This window comes from Rhinoraja longicauda, chromosome 6 (assembly GCF_053455715.1).
Source record: "Rhinoraja longicauda isolate Sanriku21f chromosome 6, sRhiLon1.1, whole genome shotgun sequence".
NCBI classification, from domain to species: domain Eukaryota; kingdom Metazoa; phylum Chordata; class Chondrichthyes; order Rajiformes; family Arhynchobatidae; genus Rhinoraja; species Rhinoraja longicauda.
This window is the reverse complement of record NC_135958.1, coordinates 73127024-73148187: the sequence shown is the minus strand read 5'-3', so window position 1 is coordinate 73148187 and position 21164 is coordinate 73127024. Positions and strand designations below refer to the sequence as shown.

At 40.6% G+C, this 21164-nt stretch overlaps 1 protein-coding gene across 1 annotated transcript in view; it reads left to right on the top strand.

Moving 5' to 3' along the window:
- LOC144594596 (E3 ubiquitin-protein ligase rnf213-alpha-like) overlaps positions 1-21164 on the top strand; it is a 117918-nt gene that overhangs the window by 21238 nt on the left and 75516 nt on the right. Inside the window, 12 exon segments of the mRNA XM_078401341.1 lie at positions 4749-4964; positions 7116-7302; positions 8154-8209; positions 9186-9345; positions 9716-9871; positions 12758-12856; positions 13527-13649; positions 13742-13931; positions 15607-15783; positions 15890-16024; positions 17448-18046; positions 19586-19745. Of these exon segments, the coding sequence (XP_078257467.1) occupies positions 4749-4964; positions 7116-7302; positions 8154-8209; positions 9186-9345; positions 9716-9871; positions 12758-12856; positions 13527-13649; positions 13742-13931; positions 15607-15783; positions 15890-16024; positions 17448-18046; positions 19586-19745 (2258 nt within the window).

Sequence of the window (21164 nt, the reverse complement as noted above, 5' to 3'; positions counted from 1 at the left end):
CCTCCATCACCCTAGGTTCTCCAGCCCCTAGAACATTTGGGAGATTGTGTGTATCTTCCTCAGTGAAGACAGATCCAAAGTAACGGTTTAACTCGTCTGCCATTTCTTTGTTCCCCATAATAAATTCCCCTGCTTCTGTCTTCAAGGGACCCACATTTGCCTTGACTATTTTTTTCCTCTTCACGTACCTAAAAAAACTTTTGCTATCCTCCTTTATATTATTGGCTAGTTTACCCTCGTACCTCATCTTTTCTCCTCGTATTGCCTTTTTAGTTAACTTTTGTTGCTCTTTAAAAGAGTCCCAATCCTCTGTCTTCCCACTCTTCTTTGCTACGTTATACTTCCTCTCCTTAATTTTTATGCTGTCCCTGACTTCCCTTGTCAGCCACAGGTGTCTCTTACTCCCCTTAGAGTCTTTCCACCTCTTTGGAATAAATTGATCCTGCAACCTCTGCATTATTCCCAGGAATACCTGCCATTGCTGTTCTACCGTCTTCCCTGCTAGGGCCTCCTTCCAATCAATTTTGGCCAGCTCCCGCCTCATGCCTCTGTAATCCCCTTTGCTATACTGTAATACCGACACTTCCGATTTTCCCTTCTGCCTTTCCATTTGCAGAGTAAAACTTATCATGTTGTGATCACTGCCTCCTAATGGCTCTTTTACCTCTAGTCCCCTTATCAGATCAGGATCATTACACAACACTAAATCCAGAATTGCCTTCTCCCTGGTATGCTCCAGTACAAGCTGTTCTAAGAATCCATCTCGAAGGCACTCTACAAACTCTCTTTCCTGGGGTCCATTTCCAACCTGATTTTCCCAGTCTACCTGCATGTTGAAATCTCCCATAACCACCGTAGCATTACATTTTTGACACGCCAATTTTATCTCCTGATTTAACTTGCACCCTAAGTCGAGGCTACTGTTTGGGGGCCTATAGATAACTCCCATTAGGGTCTTTTTACCCTTACAATTTCTCATTTCTATCCATACTGATTCAACATCTCCTGATTCTATGTCACCCCTTGCAAGGGAATGAATATCATTCCTTACCATCAGAGCAACCCCACCCCCTCTGCCCACCTGTCTGTCTTTTCTATACGTTGTGTACCCCTGAATATTCAGTTCCCAGCCCTGGTCCTCTTGTAGCCATGTCTCAGTGATCCCTACAACATCATACTTGCCCATGACTAACTGAGCCTCAAGCTCATCCACTTTATTTTTTATACTACGCGCATTTAAGTACAACACTTTAACTTCTGTATTTACCTCCCCTCTCACATCGTTCACAATTGGCCCTGCCCTTAATTTCTTTTCCGCTCTAGAACTTCTGTTCCCATTCTTCCGAGAGTCTTTTGCAATATCTCCTGTATTCCCTTTTACCTCATCTTCATATTCACAATTTGTTAACCCCTCCCCCCCACTACTTAGTTTAAAGCCACAGGTGTCACACTAGCAAACCTGCCTGCCAGAATGTTTGTCCCCCTGCTGTTAAGATGCAACCCGTCCCTTTTGTACAAGTCACCCCTAGCCCAGAAGAGATCCCAGTGGTCCAGAAATCTAAATCCCTGCTCTCTGCACCAGTCCCTCAGCCATAAATTCATACCCTCTATCTCTCTGTTCCTGGCCTCACCAGCACGAGGTACCGGTAGCAGTCCAGAGATAACTACCTTCGACGTCCTACTTCTCAGCGTTTTTCCCAACTCTCTAAACTCCCGCTGTAGCACCTCCTTCCTCTTCCGCCCGACGTCATTCGTGCCCACGTGCACAACGACTTCAGGTTGATCGCCTTCCCTCGCTAGGATTTTCTGAAGCCGGTCTGTGATGTGTTGAACCCTGGCACCAGGGAGGCAACAGACCATCCTCAAGTCCCTCCTGCTGCCACAGAATCTTCTGTCCGTCCCTCGGACTATGGAGTCACCGACCACTACGGCTCTTCCAGACTTCGGTCTCCCCTGTCGAGTATCCTTGCCAACAGGTCCGCCACTCGGACTTCCGCCACTCGGACTGGAAACGTCTTCTGCCCCGACAGTTCCCAAGAGGGTATACCTATTTGCAATAGGCACAGCCACTGGGGTCTCCTGTAGTCCACGTCCACGTCCACGTCCACTCCCCCCTGAAACAGTCTCCCACCTTCGCTCGACCTGGACCCTTGGCGTGACAGCCTCACAATAGGTCCTGTCCAGGAAACTCTCACATTCCCGGATGGCCCTGAGGTCATCCAACTGCCTCTCCAACTCCACCACACGTCCCTTCAGGAGCTGCACCTGGACACAGTTCTTGCAGGTGTAGCTCCCAGAAGCTCCCGCGACGTCCCCGTCTTCCCACATCCTGCAGGAAACACACCGCACCAACTTTTCCGCCATCACCTTGTGCCTATAACCAGCTCTGGCTTAAAACAATGGTATCCTCCTCACCTCAGCCTACTCGCCAAAGACTCGCACTTCCCTCACTGGGCACTTCCCTCACTGGGCACTTCCCTCACTGGGCACTTCCCTCACTGGGCACTTCCCTCACTGGGCACTTCCCTCACTGGGCACTTCCCTCACTGGGCACTTCCCTCACTGGGCACTTCCCTCACTGGGCACTTCCCTCACTGGGCACTTCCCTCACTGGGCACTTCCCTCACTGGGCACTTCCCTCACTGGGCACTTCCCTCACTGGGCACTTCCCTCACTGGGCACTTCCCTCACTGGGCACTTCCCTCACTGGGCACTTCCCTCACTGGGCACTTCCCTCACTGGGCACTTCCCTCACTGGGCACTTCCCTCACTGGGCACTTCCCTCACTGGGCACTTCCCTCACTGGGCACTTCCCTCACTGGGCACTTCCCTCACTGGGCACTTCCCTCACTGGGCACTTCCCTCACTGGGCACTTCCCTCACTGGGCACTTCCCTCACTGGGCACTTCCCTCACTGGGCTGCACCCTTTTGTAAGCCTTGCTTATATCACCAATTTAAATTGCCTGATTGTCCAATTTACCTGACTTCTCACTTAAACTGCCTGTTCAACTGTGATTAGCACTTACTTTACTGCTCAGCCAACGGGCGTCCTTGCTCTGCTCCCGGACTTTTCAAATTGACTACTACTTCCTTTTGGCGCTCTTTTTAACTGCCTGTTCAACTGTGATTAGCACTTACTTTACTGCTCAGCCAACGGGCGTCCTTGCTCTGCTCCCGGACTTTTCAAATTGACTACTACTTCCTTTTGGCGCTGTTTTTAAACTGCCTGTTCAACTGTGATTAGCACTTACTTTACTGCTCAGCCAACGGGCGTCCTTGCTCTGCTCCCGGACTTTTCAAATTGACTACTACTTCCTTTTGGCGCTCTTTTTAACTGCCTGTTCAACTGTGATTAGCACTTACTTTACTGCTCAGCCAACGGGCGTCCTTGCTCTGCTCCCGGACTTTTCAAATTGACTACTACTTCCTTTTGGCGCTCTTTTTAAACTGCCTGTTCAACTGTGATTAGCACTTACTTTACTGCTCAGCCAACGGGCGTCCTTGCTCTGCTCCCGGACTTTTCAAATTGACTACTACTTCCTTTTGGCGCTCTTTTTAACTGCCTGTTCAACTGTGATTAGCACTTACTTTACTGCTCAGCCAACGGGCGTCCTTGCTCTGCTCCCGGACTTTTCAAATTGACTACTACTTCCTTTTGGCGCTCTTTTTAAACTGCCTGTTCAACTGTGATTAGCACTTACTTTACTGCTCAGCCAACGGGCGTCCTTGCTCTGCTCCCGGACTTTTCAAATTGACTACTACTTCCTTTTGGCGCTCTTTTTAACTGCCTGTTCAACTGTGATTAGCACTTACTTTACTGCTCAGCCAACGGGCGTCCTTGCTCTGCTCCCGGACTTTTCAAATTGACTACTACTTCCTTTTGGCGCTCTTTTTAACTGCCTGTTCAACTGTGATTAGCACTTACTTTACTGCTCAGCCAACGGGCGTCCTTGCTCTGCCCCCGGACTTTTCAAATTGACTACTACTTCCTTTTGGCGCTCTTTTTAAACTGCCTGTTCAACTGTGATTAGCACTTACTTTACTGCTCAGCCAACGGGCGTCCTTGCTCTGCTCCCGGACTTTTCAAATTGACTACTACTTCCTTTTGGCGCTCTTTTTAACTGCCTGTTCAACTGTGATTAGCACTTACTTTACTGCTCAGCCAACGGGCGTCCTTGCTCTGCTCCCGGACTTTTCAAATTGACTACTACTTCCTTTTGGCGCTCTTTTTAAACTGCCTGTTCAACTGTGATTAGCACTTACTTTACTGCTCAGCCAACGGGCGTCCTTGCTCTGCTCCCGGACTTTTCAAACATTGACAACATTGATAGATTATTTCTGTGAGAATGCTTTCTCTGAGAAACAGTCCGAGGGTTTTTTGTAATAGTCTAGTATACTTTTTGTCTCGATGTCTTTAATGTGCTTCTTTCCGAAAAGCTGTTGTAGCCCTTGGCAAATGTGTATCTAATACAAATCATTGTAGGAATCAGGTTAATTCGACGAGCTCTGACATCAACTGTACTTTGGTGAAACTCTCCTTATTCAGTGCTGGTTTGTTTGAACAAATAGCTTATAATTTCAAATAAAAAATAAACTTGGATGATACAGTATTGCATGATGATTCAGGGTGGTCGAATGGAATTAGTTTTTACTTGTATTTAATCAACTGACAGTAATTTTAATATGAAGTAAAAAAAAATCTCTTTTCTTGATACTTGATAATCTGGCTTTTTTTAAATATACATAGGATTCCAACAATACTGAAGCAGATGATGGTTAGCTGTATCGACGACGGAATACTAGAATGGGTGCAAGTGATTCCTGTTCTGCATTTATTTGGTTATTCATCCAATATAACGAGCCCATTTTTTTTGGATAATAGTCAGACTGAAGACAGCTGGGCTGGACTTGATGGGCTTCCTTTTATTAATTTTAGGCTAAACATTAATGACACAGTCCAAAGGTAAGGCTTTAAAAAAATTATTACAATGGTAATAGGGCATTGTGATTTTATGCAATACTGTTCAGGTTTAGGGGTAGAGTTAGACAAGGTGGTGAAGGTGTGTGGCACAATTTCCTTCATTAGCGGGAGCATTGAGTAGAAGAGCTGGGACATCATGTTGCAGATGAACAATATGCTTTGTTTAGTTTAGAGAAACAGCGTGGAAACAGGCCCACCGGGACCGCGCCGACCAGCAATCCCCGCTTATTAACACTATCCTACACACACTATGGACAATTTTTACATTTACCAAGCTAATTTACCTACATACCTGTACGCCTTTGGAGTGTGGAAGGAAACCGAAGATCTCGGAGAAAACCCACGCAGGTCACAGGGAGAACGTACAAAATCCGTACAGACAGCGCCCGTAGTCGGGATCGAACCCGGGTCTCCGGCGCTGTAAGGCAGCAACTCTATCGCTGCGTCATGATGTCCCAGTGTTGATGAAACCACACCTAATTGTGTGTAGTTCTAGTTGTCACCCCATAGGAAGGATGTGATTAAACGAGATTGGGCAGAAAAGATTCACAAGAATGTTGCCCGGACTGGGAAGGGCTTGAGTTATCTGGATAAACTGGAACTGTTTTCCCTGTTACAAATTATATAAAAAGAGGAAAACAACTAGCAGGTGAAATCATGGTTCGATATTTGATATTCATACAACTTGGAATGAAAGGAATTTGAAGAATTTTCTGCCACAGCTACGGGTGGTTACCTTATAGCCTAAGAATAGGAAGGCAGATTATTATCTGAATGGTGTCAAGTTAGGAAAAGGGGACGTACAACGTGATCTGGGTGTCCTAGTGCATCAGTCACTGAAAGGAAGCATGCAGGTACAGCAGGCAGTGAAGAAAGCCAATGGAATGTTGGCCTTCATAACAAGAGGAGTTGCGTATAGGAGCAAAGCGGTCCTTCTGCAGTTGTACAGGGCCCTAGTGAGACCGCACCTGGAGTACTGTGTGCAGTTTTGGTATCCAAATTTGAGGTAGGATATTCTTGCTATTGAGGGCGTGCAGCGTAGGTTTACTAGGTTAATTGCCGGAATGGCGGGACTGTCATATGTTGAAAGACTGGAGCGACTAGGCTTGTATACACTGGAATTTAGAAGGATGAGAGGGGATCTTATCGAAACGTATAAGATTATTAAGGGGTTGGACACATTAGAGGCAGGAAACATGTTCCCAATGTTGGGGGAATCCAGAACCAGGGGCCACAGTTTAAGAATAAGGGGTAGGCCATTTAGAACAGAGATGAGGAAAAACTTTTTCAGTCAGAGAGTTGTGAATCTGTGGAATTCTCTGCCTCAGAGGGCAGTGGAGGCCAATTCTCTGAATACATTCAAGAGAGAGCTAGATAGAGCTCTTAAGGATAGCGGAGTCAGGGGGTATGGGGAGAAAGCAGGAACGGGGTACTGATTGAGAATGATCAGCCATGATCACATTGAATGGCGGTGCTGGCTCGAAGGGCCGAATGGCCTACTCCTGCACCTATTGTCTATTGATATTTGATATTCATACAACTTGGAATGAAAGGAATTTGAAGAATTATCTGCCACAGCTACGGGTGGTTACCTTATAGCCTTATAGAGGTTTATAAAATCATGAGGGTCACTTTTTTTCTAAGGTAGGGGAGCAAAAACTGGAGGGTCTTAAGTTTAAGAAGAGGGGGTAAAGATTTAAAGGGGACCTGAGGGACATGTTTTTCACACAGTGGGTGGCGAATAAATAAGATGAGCTCCCAGAGGAAGTGGTAGAGGAAGATACAATTGCAACACTTAAAAGGCATTTGGACAGGTACTGGATAGGAAATGTTTTGAGGACATGGGCCAAATGCACCTCAGGGAGGCGTCTGTTGGGCTGAACGACTTCTGCGCTATATAACTGTGTATTTCTTTGAGCATATGAGATCTGTCATGTCTGGTGCTAAATTGTGTTCTGTTGTGACAATCATATCCCTATTTAAAAATAGGGGATATAAGAAATATTCAGACTTTTTCTCTGATGTTTTGTTCATGTTTTAATTATTCCGTATTCAAGATGCTTTGTGATTTGTGGGATGTTCAGTGTACATAACTAAATACATTGCAATTAATTTATGAATTCTTTTCTTCAGGCAGCTACTTGAATTCATGAGCAAAAATAAGCATTTAATGGAAGTAGATCGACTTTTAGCTCGTTCTTGGTTTACCTTATTGCCATTGAAAGCTTTGCCAGATTACTTGAAGATGATTACTCCTAATCTGCTCGATGTTCTGCAAGGAATCATTCAGAGATTGAAGATGAGATGCATTTCAATGAAGGTTTGTGTTTGAAAAAGGTTATATTGCAAATCAGGATAAGCCAAATAAAATGAATTGAAATCCACACTCCCTCTAAAATATGCTATTCAATTCCTTCAAATTCAGATTCCTTTAATTAATAGGCTGCTGATCAAGTGATTCTATGTCAGAGCCTGGTGTATGTATTTTGCTTAAATGATAATTTAGTCTCATATTACAAACATTTGTATCTTCAAGTAAACTCAATGCATAGGCTACGACTTGATCTTTGGCAGCTCCTCATTTGACTCATTGTTGTTTCTAAATAAATTAGCAAAACGAGTCACTTGCCAAAGCTCAGAAGGTAGCGTGTGCAACGTGTTTCCCTGTAGAGTATACAAATGCTTGTAATATGATGCTAAATTGTTTACAGTGTGCTCAGAATCAGGATCAATTGATCAGAGTAGGAGACCCTGTTTTCTGACAAAGCTTGATATTCCATTAATATTGCGAGGCTTTGCTGTATACAAATTGCTTTCTGATTCTTTTCCTACATGTGAACTGCAACTGCGGTTCAAAACATATTCAAAATGAATGATTAGTACAGGCGTCAGAGGTTATGGGGAGAAGGCAAGAGAATGGGGTTAGGAGGGAGAGATAGATCAGCCATGATTGAATGGCGGAGTAAACTTGATGGGCCAAATGGCCTAATTCTACTCCTAGTCCTTATGACCGTATGAAAATGTTGGACACATTCTGCAAGTCATTCCATTGAACAATTTCAATATTTTTATATTTTATTTTTAAAATAATTGTACTTTTATGAATTTTCTTAATACTGCAATTATTAATTTGGATATTCTATTTATTTGCATGTTACTGGATTACCACAGAGTTTTGATCATGTTTTGAAACTTGCAGAAGATGCTGTGTACAGTCAGCAGAACAGGTACACAAATTGTAATATCAGTACATATTTCTGATCTGTTGTTAATCCAGATTGTTACTGCATGTCTGTAAGAATTTTTAACTTAGATTTCAATGGATATATAAACATTAGGTGCATATTTTAATTGGGAACCTAGCTGTGGGTATTTGATTTCTTGAGTATATTTTGATGCCCATCAAAAGAACGAATTGGTTTAGCAACCAAACTAACTCGGAAAAGAGTAACCAACTAATTGTTAGTTCATAAATTAAAATTTTCAGTATCTTACCGAATTCACTTTTAAATGTTTTCTCAAATTCAATTTCATTCTTGTTGGTTCTCAGAGGCTAAAATGTATGGCTAAAATGATAAAATGATTGTTGTTTATAATTTTTCTGTTTATTTCCTGCATCAAGATTGGGTCCTGAAAATGTGTCAAATAATTAGTAACTCTAGGTTGTTACATTTCATTTAAATAAGGAGATATTTTAAAATATTACTTTACAGGCCATGTAGCTTTTAAGGAAGTTGAGTGTTTCAGTTAAAACCAATCACCTAATGTACTATTTCAGAATGGAGTAAAAGTGTTGACAACAAAATTGAAGTTCAAAAAATAAAAGAATTAATAAGTGGTGTTTTAATTTTTGAGAGAGATTTGCATTACTTGCAAATGCCATTGAGACACCATGTTACATACGTTAACACTTGTGTGGTAAATTTTAAATTACCTGAAAAAACTACTTGCGGTTGTGGAACTATCTTCTTTCTTTTTGATAGAGTCAGACAGTTGTCAAACTTGTAAATAAATGTGTTTGCTTTGGTTTTTGCAACAGTTAATTTTTGGGTGTCTATGTCACGCTTCTATGTTGCAGTATCATATTTATACATGTATACATTCTGATTTGGGTATCTATGGTAATTTTGGACACATTGATTCCGTGATAATTGAAAAAAGTTAAGATTATGGTCACTAACACAGATGTTTTTCTATGTTTAGGGATCTATGTGATGAGCGTTTAGAAGCATGTGTGAAAGCCAGCTTAAAAATCCATGAAATTATATGTAAATCGATGAAAAAAGTGGACTATAGAGAAACTATTGCCACTTCAGTTGTGCTAATTAGCAAGATTGCTAACTTAAAAAAATCTTCATCAAAGGTATCAGTAAAAACAAATAATTGTGTAAAACAGCCATTGTAATGACTTCTGACATCAAAACTTTACATTTTTCATAACTATAATTTTCTTAAACATGAATGTGTACTGTTCATTATTTATGTAAAACTGGGTAAGTGGAAAACTAGAATCTTTGAATCTGATTTTAAATTTGTATAAGTTGGAAAGCAAGCTGTTTCTCATAAAGCAGAATAAATAGATGCGATAAAATAAGTTATGATAAAATTCGATAAGATTAAGGTTAAGTAAAATAAGTGTCGATCGTTACATTTTAATTGGATATCGTTTACAGTATTGAAGCATTTATTACAATACTGGTTTAAGTTTATATAATTTTTTTTTCAAAAACTAGGTTGCTGGTGAGCACTCTCAACGTGAGGAAGATCCAGGAATGCTAAGCACTGAATTAACAATGACTTTAACAACTACAAGAGAATGGCTAAAGGCTGTCCTCAGTTCAAAATCACTACTAAACCGAGCTACTTTTTTCAATCAAGATGAATTTCATGTAAGACAATTTTGAAATCCATTACATAAATGTAGTTAGGCCTAATGGGGATGATGGCACATAATATTTTTATTTATTAATTTGTGTTTTGAATATGATGTGTTTCATTGTAACTGTTCAATGTTCGAATTTAATGAAATACTGTTAATATCCCAAATGTGAATTGCCTGGAGTTATTGAAATATTAGTTGGTTATTGCCTCGTGGCTTTTCCTTTCTCTATCAGTTGGGCTATTATATAATTTGACATTACAAAATTTGAGATTAATTTTGGGCAGAGAGGTGCTAGGAAACTATGAACTTTACCTTAAAGCTGAGTGGCTATTGTCAGTTTGAAGCACTGGTGTGGTGTTTTGAGAGGTCAGTTATGACGCATATCAACTCTTGCCTTAGTAAGGACCTAGACTCACTCCAATTCACCCACCGCCACAACACACTGACAGTGGATGCGACCTCGCTGGCTCTCCACTCTGCACTGGACAACTTGGACAACAAGAACATGTGCATCAGGCTGTTGTTCATTGACTACAGCTTATCATTCAATACCATCATCCCCATTACACCTACTGTCATACTGTTCATCCCTATGCAACTGGATCTTCGATATCCTCATTGGCAGACCTCAATTGGTATGAATTGGCAGCAACACTTTCTCCTTGCTAACCATCAGCACAGGGGCACTTTAAGCGTGCACGCTCAGTCTTCGGCACTATCTGTACCCACGACTGTGTAGCCAGATTCCGCTCCAATGCCATCTTTAAATTCATCAATGATATTCATTGTTGGTCAAATAACGGCTAATGATGAATCAGCGTCCAGATTGATAACCTGGTTGAGTAATGCTAGAACAACAATCTTGCTCTCATCATTAGCAAGATCAAGGAGCTGGTTATTGACTTCAGGAAGGGAAACCCAAGGATCCATGAACCTGGCTTCATCAGTGGAAGGCAATAGAGCAAGTCAACAGCTTGATGATCTGTCCTTGTTCCAGCACATTGATGCAATTGCAAAGAAAGTTCATCAACACTTCTACTTCCTATGAAATTTGAGGAGATTTGGTTTATTGCCATTTACCCTCTTGCACTATTACAAGTATACAGTGGAGAACAACCATACTGACAGGCTGCATCACGGCCTGGTTCGGTCACTCATATGCCCAAGAACATGGGAGACTGCAGAAAATGGTGGACATTGCCCAGACCATCATGGGTATTGAACTTACCACCACCAAAGAAATCGACAGGAAACGCTGCCTCAGGAAGAATGCTAAAATCATTTAGCTGCTATCTATAAGCTCAGAACAATTTAAACTTTTGTGCATGCACAGTCAAATGCAGGAATGATAAATGAGATAGAGTTAGGGCACACTGTAGCTATGTTACAGTGATTGGGAGAATGGATAATGGGATTGTGGATGAGATAGCATTATAGTAAGCTGCTTTTGCCCAGAAATGTGGCTTCTCCTCTGCCTTAGTAGATGGAGCCCTCACATGTTTCTGGCATGTCTTCTTTCAACCCCCTGCTCCTCAAACAGATCATAGATAGAACTTCCTTGGTCCTCTGCTTTCACCCCATGAGCCTTTGTATCCAACATATCAGCCCTCTATATTTTAGTTAGCTCCACAGGGATCTTGCTATCAGTCTCACCTTCTCCTCTCCTTCCCTTACTGCTTTCCACAGAGACCACTCCCCTATACTCCCAATTCCACTCACCCCTTCCTGCCCATCCTTCTCTGTCCTCGGGGACTTTCCCGTGCAACCATAGAAGGTGTAACATGTCCTTTTATCTCCTCTCACACTACTATTTAGAGATCTAAACAGCTTTTTCAGATGTGGCAGACTTGCATGCATCTCCTCCAACGTGGTATATTACATTCAGTGCTTGTGATCTGGTCCCCTCTAGATCGGCAAGACCATGCAATTGACTGGTGATCATTCTGCACAACACCTGCTCACTATCTGTAATACCCATTATGTCTTTTCAACTCACCTTCCCAATCTATCATTCTCTGCAATCAAACACCAACTAGAAGAACAATATCTCACATTCCGCTTTGATAGCTTACAAACTTATTGGTAAGAACATTGGTTTCTCCAATTTCAGGTATCTTGAACACCCTGTGTACTTTTCTGACCCCCACCAGTCTATCCAGGTTCTCTATCTCTTTATTCACATTTTTCCATCCTTCACCCACCCCCACCGTCTTGTTAACCCGAGTCATTAATCTCCCTCACTTGGTTCCATCTGCCCATCACCCGCATAGCTCAGTTATGAATCCTGATTGATTTGGATGAGTTGGGTTGAAGGGTCTGTTTCTCTGCTGCATGACTATCCTCTTAGTTTACTACTTTCTTTTCTCTTGCTTAACCTTTCCTGTCCCCGATCCCTTGATTCCATGTCCATTATCCCTCCTTTATCTGGTTCCATCTATAACTGACCAGCCTCTGACTCTGTCCATTCACTTCCCACACCATTGGTTACATCTGCCTAATCTCAATTCCCTACCATCTTTCTATAAATCACGCTCCAGTCGTGTTTCAACATCCCTCCCTTTTCCACTCCCACAGATTAGTCCATTATCCGACTCTTTCATCGGGTTCCACCTTTCACCTGCATGTTCTACGTTACCCACCCCTTCCATTTCCATATGCTAGTATTCTTCCCTACACACTTAGTCCTGATGAATGGTCTCGACCCAAAACTTTAACCATCACTTTGCTTCCACAGATGCTGTTTGACCTGCTAGGTTCCTTCAGCAGTTTATTTTTTTCTCTCAGAAAATGATGGCATCTCCTCTTGATTATGTAATCTGATGCCACTCAAATGAATTCAATAATTTTTAAACATATACAAGTAAAACTATTTTTTATTTACCCATTTGCAAAGGTGTGGATTACCCTTACAACCTTAGACCTTGGAAATAAAGAATGGAATTCTTTTTGGATTAAAGGACTCTTGAGTGAGCTAGAAGGTCGAATGAAGAAGGTAGTGTATAATGTCAAATGTTTGAATGTTATGAAGATATTTTTAAACTGCAGTATTTATCGGTTCCTCACCTTTGCTTAATACCAACTACTATTGAATTAAATTTTAATTGGAGCCAGGAAGTCTGTTGCCTAGTCCTAATGTGTTAATCATGGTTAGAGTATGGTTTCAGCTTATTTAACAATTGCAAGAAGAAAAGAAAGCAGTGAGGCGGGGTTAAATTATCATTTGATATTTCTCATGCATTTCCCAACAAGAACACTAGAACAATGAAATTAAATTGTAACCATGTGTACTGTTTCACTTAGAAGTCAGACAAATATATGAAGTGGTAGTCTTGAATTGTGCATCACAATGTACATCTCAATAAACTGCTATGAGAGCTCTGCATTGTTGAGGCATCTTCTCACGAAATGAAATTAATCTTAGTTGTATAAAAGCCAGTCACTAAATATTAGTACTCTGCAAAGTGATATATAGTTATATATAATGTGGTAATTCTGTTGGCATATTTATTGGTCTGAAAGAATAGAATTAATGAACAATAAACAGCATCTTGGTTTTTTTTGAGGGATACTATATCCATTTTGTTCTGCAATTTCTTTTGTGTTTTAATCATTTCAGATTAAGTAAAACAATAACAAATAATACTTTTCAATGTTTTTATCAGGAAAGACCAATCCAACAGATAGAAATTTACTGCAAAAAGATTGAGGAGTTAAGTCATTTGCCGCCTTTGATTGCAGAGTGCTTTGAGAAGTGTGCACTTGATGCTGTTTATTTTATATGCCAGGTATTGTCATTGCAAAATAATAATTAAAAATATATAGCTAATATTTATTCGTTTAAAAGGCTGATGCAAACTTTATAAATTTACCCTTCCAGGACAAGTCTGAAGCTCAAATTTTTGAAATTTTGCGGAATTATAATTTGACCAAATTTGAGAAATTGATATCAACAATAATTGAAAATTCATGGGAAAAAGACTACAATGGAATGTTTTTGGAAGATCCTGATTCAGTTCTCTGGCATTTACTTAACCGGTCAGCTGCAAAGGCAATTTTTCAGTTACTTGGTAAGGTAACAATTTCAGTATGTTTAAGAAATCTAGTTAGTCATAAGAAATTGTTAGTCATGGCAGCCTTGTTACTCGTGGAGCCAGTCATCCAGTTTGTTGTAACTTGAGCGCCATTTTACAGTCTCTGCCTATTAAAACTCTGCTGTGCAGACCAGAAATTGTCTATGAACTTCTATATAGCTACGTAGCATGAGAATTTTATCAAATGAAAAAATTATGATTTCCCCAGCATTTTAAATTCATAGAATCAAACAGCATGGAAAAAGGCACTTAAGACCAATTTGTCTTTACTAACTAAGATGCTAATCTAAGCTAGTCCCATTTAATGTTCTATTTTGTACTTATGACTATCCTCAATCTATCTTTGTTCCCTGGCATCATCCTTGTCTCTTTCAAACAACACAAGCAAGTCTTTGGCTATTATATCTACCAGCAATGAAGAAACCCATTTTACATTTCTGAACTTCCTCTAGTTATTGCCAATATCAATTTTTGACTTGGCTATATTACACTGTTATACAGTAAACCCTTGTTGTAACTGAAGAATGGTGTATCATTATTGCCAATTGTCCATTATAACCGAGTAAGGTATTATCATTCTATGTAGTTGAAACAAAGAATGCAAATGATGATTAACCCACAAAAGGACACAAAATGCTGCAGTAACTCAGTAGGCCAGGTAGTACCACAGGAGACCATGGATAGATGATGTTGGGACACTTCTTCAGACTGATTCGGTCTGCTGTGATACTCCAGCACTTTGTGACTTTTCACCATAAAAGCAGGCGCTGGTGCCGCTGGTCTGCACCAGCAACATGGTCTTCACCCACCAAACGGTCTGGTGACACGACCGTTGCTGCGGCTCATGTTGTAGCCCCTGGCCTGCAGTGCTTTCTTCAGGCCGCTGCCACCGACAGGACGCGCTCGGTCAACATGGAGTTCTCCCCCCACCCTGCCTATCACCAACTTTTTCAGTTTTGGAGTGCTACATCCTGACTTACTTACACTATAATTGTTATTCCCCATCAGCCTCTCAAGGGACATCTATATTAGTTTCAAAATGCTTGTTTCCTCTCCAAGTGCCTGAAACATAATTGACAAAAGCAGTGATTTTTCAACTTGGGTACACAAACCATAGGGGGTTATAATTTTTTTAATAATGGAGACAGTTCAGTCAGAACTTAAAGATGTATTGGATATGCCTGGTTCTCTGGCCATTAGGCTATTTCAGTCACCTTAAATCGAGCAGCCTGATATATCATCAAGCATTTATAGGGATTGCTTGTTTTACTGAATATGAACCTGTGCTGGTTTCATTCAAAAGATATGGGAACAACTCGTCAAGACAAATGGGGACATGGTGGTGCAGTGGTAGAGTCGCTGCCTTACAGCCCCAAAGGCCTGGGCTCAGTCCTGACTGCGGTGCTGTCTTTCTGCACTGTATCTCTAAATTAAACTAAGCAATTGCACATTATTCATGTAGGTTATGTTTTACCTTTAGATAACTATTGAAGTAGGAGTATTCATGAGCAAAACTAAATGTGTCATTCAATTTCAATTTTTACCAAGTTAATGTTTTGAATGTTGCTTTTATGAACTGAAATTAGCTCTAAATTTCAGATACTGTATCAACCTTTATCTGGTACAATTTTATCCTATTTAAAAATAATAGGAATGGATAGCAAAGTCACTCGAATAAAGCTCTCAAATAAAGCTAAAGATTTGATGGAACTGATGGGTCAAACATTCCGACATGTGACGAAGGACCTTTTGGATGGCTCTATCAAAATAAAAGATTTAGAATGGATCTTAAAGAAGAAGGACAACTTTCTAGCTTTGTACAAGACAAGTAAGTTGTTTTTATTGAACTATTGCATTTAAAAAAGACCATATCTTGGTATGAAAATGGCGAAAGGAAATGTATGAGTTTTTATATGAACTTTTTTGATTTGCAGAGCAAGGTGAATCATTCAAAGAAATAAATCAGGTATTGATTTGGCGACAAAAAGAATTGAATAGATTCTTTGAAGAAAAGAAATGGGTGGAATGTTTCTTGAAAATGTGCCATAAAATTGCTGAGCATGTGGAAGGTAACATTTTTTGCATTACCTTTCATTTACATCTTAATACATATTCTGAAAGATTTTGGATTAAGGGTTTTGAAGTTACAATCATGGTGTTTGGAAAGGAAGTATTAAAAGATGACACATGATACATGCGTGGGTTTTCTCCGAGATCTTCGGTTTCCTCCCACACTCCAAAGACGTACAGGTATGTAGGTTAATTGGCTGGGTAAATGTTAAAAAAAAAAATTGTCCCTAGTGGGTGTAGGATAGTGTTAATGTACGGGGATCACTGGGCGTCACGGACTTGGAGGGCCGAAAAGGCCTGTTTCCGGCTGTATATATATGATGATGATGATGATGATACTTTCCCCTGCAACCGCAGGAGATGCAACACCTGTACCCATACCTCCTCCCTCGACTCCATCCAGGGACACTGGCAGTCCTTTTAGGTGAGGCAGAGGTTCCCTTATACCTCCTCCAACCTCATCTACTGTATCCGCTGTCCTGGGGTGGACTCATGTATATTAGCAAGACCAAGCGCAGGCTCGGCGATCGTTTTGTGGAACACCACCGCTCAGTCCGCCTAGGTCTACGTAATCTCCCAGTTGCTAAACACTTTATCTCCCCCCTCCCATTCCCATACTGACTAATCTGTACTGGGCCTCCTCTGGTATCAGAGTGAGGCCCAATGCAAAGTGGAGGAACAACACCTCATATTTCACTTGGGTAGCTTACAACCCAGCGGTATGAATATTGATCTCTAACATCAAGTAACCCTTGCTTTCTCTCTCTCTCCATCCCTCCTCCATCCTAGTTCTCCGACTAGTTTCGCTGATCTCCAGATTAAATGTTACTGATTGTATGCCTCGTGGTCACCTCCCCCTCTGCTAAAAATGATCCATTCTACATTTTATTTATCATCGTCCCCTTTTGATCTCTCCTTTTCACACCTTACCCTTCCATATCTCTATGTCTCTCTCTCTCCCCTGACCCTCGGTCTGAAGTAGGGTCGTGACCCGAAACGTCATCCATTCCTTCTCTCCACTGAGTTACTCCAGCATTTTGTGTCTATCTTCGGTGTAAACCATTATCTGCGGTTCCTTCCTACACGTGATTAAAATGTATTTACTAGGCTGATCTTCGTATCTGGTATGTGAGTATTGGGTCTGATTTTATGCCTTTCATTGGGTACTCGCAGGAGGAATATATTTTCATAAGCGAGCACAACCCCTCATTTAAAAAAAAATGTACATTTGATATAAGTTGCGCCAGGATAAATCTAAACTGAGACTCTTGCTAATATGCCTTGTTGCTATCATGTTTAAGACGGTATGGAATTAGTAGTTGCGCATTTATTTTGCTGGGGAAAAAATTATTAAGATTCAGTGCAGGAAGAAAGATGTTGTATTTCTCTGAAATATTAACCTGATTTTCCCATTAATTGCAGTGGCAATCGATGATCTTAAAAAAATGCATGATCATGATGTTCAGGAAATGAAGCTAAATGAAGTTGTGACTACAGAGCAGATTGATGCTCAGTGTTTTGCACGAAACCTCCCTATGGTTAGTTATTTCTCCTTAAGTGAAGAGTTAAAACAAATGGTGAGTGTCATTGACAGCTTCAAAGACAGCTACATTTTACAAGTGTGCTGGGAAAAACAGGCAAAACATATCCATGATACCAATGAACAATATAACAAACCACCACTGTCTCTTGAAGAAGTTTGTACCATGATTTGGAATCCGTGTTTTGACCAGTATAAGGGAATTTTTGTAAAAGTAAAGGACGCCAGTCTTACTTTTACAGAGGTTGATAACATATTTAAAGACTATCGTGATCGATATGAAGAACTGAGAAGTGATTTAAAGATTATGTGTGGAATAGACGGCAATACTAAGGACAACTGGATAGAAGAGCGAATCCGACAAATTAAGGAATACCACCAACTACACTTGGCTGTTGAATCTGCCCAAATAATTGCAAAAGTGCAGAGTGTTCTTAACCTTACTGGACACTTCACTGTTCTGGAAACATTACTAAATGTGGTGAGTATGAATATTTTTTTTTTTTTAAATCCTCTTAAGATATTGAATGCTGAGTGGGCTAAGGTTTCAAATAAAGCCACTTTCACTGCAAAATCGAGGCCTAGTATCATTGTTCTTAATCCAAAAAACCTGCTTTGCTGATGTTGACAAAGTCCTGTTAAATCTTTCTTACACAGTTGGAGGCTCAGTGCCTCAGTGCACACTCTCAAGGTGGCTGTAAGGGGAAATTAGACTGTTCCTCGTAACCTTCTGCGATGTGTGAATGCCCTATCTCCTCAAATTTGTCTTTGCCATAAAGGGTCAGGGTCGCATTGCAGTGGTCTTTGTCAAAGCACAACACGGGATCCTTTGCTTAGGTTACATCAAGGATGCTTGCTGAGACTGGTATTCTGCAGGTAGAAGATTATCACCTCAGGCAAGTGCACTTTACTCTGGCTGAAACCTATTCGGTCTTCAAGTGTAAGGAGCTGCCCATTGCCAAATGTAGATCTATACACTCCGTTCTAAGAATGTGTGTTGAGGGATTCATTGAAACTTGGTATGGCTGCCACAAATACTCTCTGAGAGGCAGATTTTTAAGATCCTCCTGCTCTGCAAATTAAGAGGCTACAATCTTATTATCTCATCATTTATGGAATCAATGTAAAATAAAAATTGGCTTCATGATAAATGAAATCATGTAAGTAATTGGAACTATGCTGTGAAAGATTATATATATTTTACTTTTATGAATGAGGTTTGTTTATGGAAAATGTCACCAATGTCCCTACTTCAAATCCCAGTGTTCATGTATGGCAACCAAGTAATTGATAATTTGATTGTAGCCCAACAAAACTTGAAAAGGCAGGTATTTTGAAGATCTAAAAATAAACTGCAGATGGTGGAAGTTGTGGATAAAAGTAGTTCTCTTGTAACAGCAAACCCTGATGCCCTGTTCATAATTTCTGGTGTCTTCACTTAAACAAACTTCAGGAATGTACTCCCCAAATATTGTCAGCTTGTCTCCAGTTACAGAGTGTTAACACTCTAGACTTCTGTTACAACACCATCAAGTATGACTATCCACTGCATCTACTACCAAAAGGCTTGGTTTCTGCAGTTTATAGTAAGAAGTGAGGAGGTGGGGAGAAGAGAAGTAATCTAATATCATTTAACACAAGGGGGGGATTTGTATTCTATTATTGTTTGATATTGCAATAGAATCTATGATTAGCATGCATTTTTAAAAAAAAGTTTTAGTAACAAGTAAAATGGCTGTGTTTTGGAAGAAATTATATTGATGTCTGAAGTAAGAAAGAATTGAGGCTGATTAGTATTGTAATTGCGATATAACAAAAAAAATAGAAGTAATGACTGACTAGTTCTGGAAATTTTGCACAACTGTTTCGAGCAAATGTTCTAATCTTCTAGCAAAACTGCTTTATCCTAATTTCATGCTCTGGATTGTCATTAGTCTTGCTGTCTATCAACAAAAATTGAAATGGTATATATTGTTTAACTTAAAATTAGATGATTGGAATTTTCCATTTATTTTGTTAGACGAATGAATCCTATAAGGATAAAAGTCTGCACTATATAAATGAGCACCTTATACAAGCCAAGAACCGTCTTGTGGAAATAACAAAACCTCGCAGGAAAGCTTTGAAAGAGCTTACTCAAAGATGCCAGTTTTTGCAATGGGTCAAAGAGGCTTTGAAAGGTAAATAAGCAAAAAACATTGTAATCTATGCAGACGACATTGCTTAATTTTTTTTCTAATTATTTCAAATTGTTTTTGGAAATTAGTTTTGCGTTTTGCTAAGTCAATGATTTTTTAAAAAGTAAACTGGCTGTTACTTTATTTTATTTGTACCATTATATATGTTCTGAATATTTATTCCCAGTGAAGAGCAGCAACTGAAGAATTATGAAAAGACAGTATTCCACATGCACATAACTAGTCCATCAAGCTACATGCAATCTTTCCCAATGCTTCCCATCTCTCTCCCTCTTGAGACTCATTGTCTGTTTTCCCTATTGCCCCTCAATCAACTTCAATGATTCCTACTGATCTTTTAATAGCTTCCTTGTGTCTTTTAAAATATGCTTCCTGCCTGATCGGCCCTTTAACAGGACCAGTTGTGGTGCAACAGTTAAATTGCAATACTATTAATCCAGTTATCTGAAACGAAAGCAGAAAATTCAAGTCAAGTTTATTTGTCACATACACATACAAGATATGCAGTGAAATGAAAGGTCACCCACAGTCCAGCAATAGAGCAATACAAATAAACAATTTCACACACAATCACAACCAACACAAACAAAAAAAAAGAGAAACATCCATCACAGTGAGTCTCCTCCAGTCACCTCCTCACCGTGATGGAAGGCCAGAATGTCTTTTCTCTTCCCCTGCCGTCTTCTCCCGCGGTCAGGCTGTTGAAGTTGCCACGTTCCAGGCCGTGCCTGGAACACTCCACAGGTCAAGCAGTATCAATGAAAAGAGAAAGAGAGTTAATGTTTTGGGTTGAAGACTCTCCATCAATTGCAGGGAGTGTGGGACGGGGATGGCGAAGAAAAAGGAAATAATTCTAAAAGATCAAGGCCAGAAATGCCCTGAGAATGTACTCCAGCAGCATTAAATAGGCTCTTTGTGCAACCCATCCACGCTGACTAAGATGCCCTCCTGAGCTAGTCCATTTGCTTGCATTTGACCTGTTTCCCTCTAAACCTTACCAAGCTAAGGACCTATCTGAATGTCTTTCAGATATTGTAATTGTACCCACCTCTATCACTCCCTCTGGCAGTTCTGCCCACCACGTTCTGTGTGGAAAACTAGCCTTTTAGGTCTCCTTTAAATCTTTTCCCTCTCATCTTAAACCTATGCCTTCTAGTTTTAGACTCTCCTACCCTGGGGAAAATATTGTGATCATCCTAATCTATGCCCCATCTAATTTTATAAACTTCTATAAGGTCACCCCTCAGCCTCATCACTCAGGGAAGTCAGCCCAGCCAATCCAACCTGTAAGGGGTTTCTGCGCCGAGCTTTCGCCCGACCTAAGGTCCCCGTGCCTTGCTCTGATCCCTTGACCAGGCCGTGCACACTGGTTCCCCGTGAGTGGTTCGACCCACTCACCCC